We start from the raw sequence: 3,632 nt of genomic DNA, 5'->3' as shown, positions 1-3,632 counted from the left end.
CTCCACTTTCTATAATCTGCATCTCCACCACTTTGGCCATAGAATTCTATAATCAACGCCTACTTTCTATTATCTTATCTCCAGGGCTTTGGGTATAGAATTTACTTCCTATGTTCCATGGCCGACACCTTTTTCCCTATCAACAAAGTTATTATGAACCAGGAACGTGGGTTTGCTTAGAATATAAGTGTGAATTCAACATTGTGGGGGGAGGTGTGGGTATTGCAAAATCCTTGTAAATCCAATACAACTCTTTTTCTTATTTTATAATTGAAAATATTTAGCTCACACTTAATTTATGATTCTTTACCCCCAACATCACAGAGTGGCATGTCTTTATCCTCCAGTTTCATCCCCAACTCCCATTGCCATTAAAGAATATACCAATAATGATAATAATACAAAAATCCCTCTGTTAGTACAATGCAATGATGACTGAAGGGCAAGGGGGAGTTGGATGATGGATGTAATTGATTGAGTATTGATATTATTATTAGCATGGAAGGGTGTGTAGGCCAATGAATGCCTACTGGGTAGCTTTGTCTGGCTATGTATATTGCTCGGTCGGACGGTCTTTTTGAAAAGGAGAGGGAGGCGGCGGGGAAAAAGAGTAAAGCAGGCGGCGGCCTAAACGGAATCGGTAGCGGGTCTTGCACGCCATTGGAATTTAAACATAAATTTATGATATTTAATGTTGGCCAGTCATCTGGTAAAATATAGATGGACTGAGAATGGGTGTCATTTTTATAGCATTTGTCAAATCGTACGAAGTTAGGTGTTTTCATGATTGCTCTTCCACTACCTGTGGTGTTTTAATTATACTGGTCCGAACTCCATGAGTGCGGCTGCTTATCCTAATCATTCTTGGTAACCTCAATAATTAATCATTCTCGGTCTGCATATTTTATGTATATCTATCAAATATATGCACTGGTCAAGCCATCGAACTTTCAGGCGCGCGTGCACCTACAGCGCCCCACATGATGAGGGATTAGGGGATATGCCCATAATGATGTTTTTATTAACCGGCTCAGATTTGAGAACCAGACTCAGTTGTGCAGTTGTGTGCGCTTGTGTTTGAAAGCCTGGCTTCCTTCCTTATTTGTAAGGCTTGTTCTGGAAGTTGAGAGAGGGCGCTTCAGAGCTTGGACTGTTTCGCTGTTGCTGTTCTGGAATCAATTAGGGTTTGACTATTTGATAGCAGATTGTCTCTCACGTTTTTACGACTGGGTTGCTTGACTTTCATCATCCCTGACGTCTGCGAGACGATAAATCTTGGGCAGCACTCTGTGTGAGAGGAGAAGATTATTCATGGAGGAGACGAAGAATAAGCAGAGAGGTCTGGAGCGGCTGAAGAGTTTGGCAAGCGATGATATGACTGGGTTGGCTCTAGGTGTAGGTCTATCCATGGCTATGCCTGAAATAGCTCGGCACGGAGACGATCAGAAAAGCGCTCCGCTGCAACTCGAACCCCTGACCTTTCGTCCCATTGCAACAGCAGCCGGCGCCGAGACTGCTCCGTTTCTTTGGTTCATGTCCAAGAACTGTGAGTATACGACACTTTGCGCGTTTGTGTCTTCTTGGATTGTGTATATATGCTTTGCTTTCTTTGGTTCATGTACTCCAAGAACTGTGAAAATACGTCAAAGCTTGTTCGTCTGTGTTTTTCTTAGATTGTGTATATGCTTTGCTTTCTTTGGTTCATGTCCAAGAACTGTGAGTATACGTCAACAGTTGCGCGTTTGTGTCTTCTTGGATCGTGTATATGCTTTGCTTTCTTTGGTTCATGTCCAAGAACGGTGAATATACGTCAACAGTTGCGGGTTTTTTTTCTTGGATTGTGTATATGCTTTGCTTTTTCTTGTGTTTGACACCGTTCTTTGTTTGCAGGCCGGGAAGAGGTAACGGTCGCGGAGTCAAATCTGTCTGGAATCGTACGCAGCGGAGGGATAGACATGAATCGGGTTCCGGCTACCAATGAGTCTGAGTATTCGTCGGTTTTCCAGGCCGATGCCTTGCGGACGATTGACACCGGTTCCGTGGTAGTGAAGCGAGAGCGAGAAAGAACCTTTGAGTTGGAGGCGGAGAGGGATCGAACCTGCGACGTGAGTTCCAGGACAAGCGACGAGGAGGAGATAGGTTCGACGAGAAAAAAGCTTCGGCTTTCCAAGGAGCAGTCTGCACTACTGGAGGAAAGTTTCTTGGAGCACAGCACTCTGAACCCGGTAATGCATCCTTGAATCTTTAATCGCAGTAATCTTTTATTGTTTGCTTTCTTTTTGAACCCTTGGCAATTCATGGATTTAAGATTACACGCTGATCCGGTTTTCTGATCGGGATCTTAGCAGAAACAGAAGAACGCTTTGGCCAAGGAATTGAATTTGCAACCTCGGCAGGTGGAAGTCTGGTTTCAGAACAGAAGAGCGCGGTAAGAATTCATTTCAGGGACCCCCAAAAAAAGAAAAACTGTCCCGTATTTGTGATTTTGCGGCCATTAACGTAAGGTCTTTGCTTTTGCAGAACAAAGTTGAAGCAGACAGAAGTAGACTGCGAGGTTCTGAAGCGGTGCTGCGAGAATCTAACGGAGGAGAACAGAAGGCTACAGAAAGAACTGCAAGAGCTTAGGGCTCTGAAGGCGGTTCCTCCTCAGTGCGTGATAGGACAGGATAATTACTACATGCCGATGCCTGCCACCACGCTCACCATGTGTCCCTCCTGTGAAAGGGTGGCTACCATGGAAAACAGCCGTAACCTTTCATTTTCCAAGTCCCGGATTTCGCAGTTTGCCCAAAAGTCTGCAGCTTGCTAACTTTGAGGGACTTCCTCAGGCCAGGCTTGCCTGCAAAGCTTATCTGTGTAAAATATCATTTGTCAGTGGTAGTTTTTGGTCAGATTTTGAGAGATTTGGCTTCCCTCGAAAAGAGAAAAAAAACATACAGATATATATACACTGCATATATCACTGTATAGCTCTTGTGGTTTGCAAAGCTTTTCCTTGCAGGAGTCAATGGCCTGTTGTGCTAATTCACTGCCTCAGGGAAATCACATGCCCATGCACCCATGGTAGTCTCTCTTCAAACAAGAGCACCGGGTTGTAAACATGATGTAATATTTCTGGTTAAAGATAAAAACCTGGTTCCTTCAAAGGAAAAGTGACTCGACACAAGAAATCATTTTTTGCAGTAACGAGTGTGTCAGGTCTGGTTGCTTTCATGTATCTGTCCATCAAAGATTTCAAATTCATTGTCAACTTTTCCACAGGACAAGTCTTATAGGTATTAAATTTACAGGTTTGACAGGTTCTTTGCACGTACAAAGTTTGTCTCTGCAAAATTCTGGACAAGCATACAGATATGTCTTAAAAACTATTTAAGACATTCCCAAAAATGAACAGCAGCCCATTATGAAAACCCCTTCAACGATCAAGTACAGGTACAGGTCTATAATCATTCTCGAAACAAATTGATGGATGGAAAAGAGAAATATAACTGCTATACATTATAAAGCGTTTTAAACAAAGTCCACGAAGTGCTATGATAAATCCCATGCGCCATGCTTTTCTGCTACGCAAGTGGTTCGCACATGATATATATATATATATATTAAGTGGAATGTTTTTGGAGATTACACGG

General features: G+C 43.0%; 1 protein-coding gene across 2 annotated transcripts; it reads left to right on the top strand.

Annotated features, from left to right (window-relative positions):
- Positions 1-766: 766 nt before the first annotated feature.
- LOC149187105 (homeobox-leucine zipper protein HAT4-like) lies at positions 767-3,298 on the top strand. Of its 2 annotated transcripts, none has more exons than XM_089412747.1 (4): positions 767-1,546; positions 1,891-2,225; positions 2,346-2,428; positions 2,521-3,298. In XM_089412747.1, exons 1-4 carry the CDS (start codon positions 1,312-1,314, stop codon positions 2,807-2,809), a joined length of 942 nt encoding a protein of 313 aa, XP_089268873.1. In that variant the 5' UTR covers positions 767-1,311; the 3' UTR covers positions 2,810-3,298. The 2 variants fall into 2 exon arrangements, with proteins under 2 accessions (XP_089268873.1, XP_089268874.1); XM_089412748.1 differs by having other exon boundaries at positions 776-1,546; positions 2,349-2,428.
- Positions 3,299-3,632: the final 334 nt, after the last annotated feature.

This window comes from Pinus tabuliformis, chromosome 3_1 (assembly GCF_031772625.1).
Source record: "Pinus tabuliformis cultivar Carrire ecotype Pingquan chromosome 3_1, CPIR1, whole genome shotgun sequence".
NCBI classification, from domain to species: Eukaryota; Viridiplantae; Streptophyta; class Pinopsida; order Pinales; family Pinaceae; genus Pinus; species Pinus tabuliformis.
The sequence above is the reverse complement of the archived record's forward strand: the minus strand, read 5'-3'. Positions and strand labels throughout refer to the sequence as shown.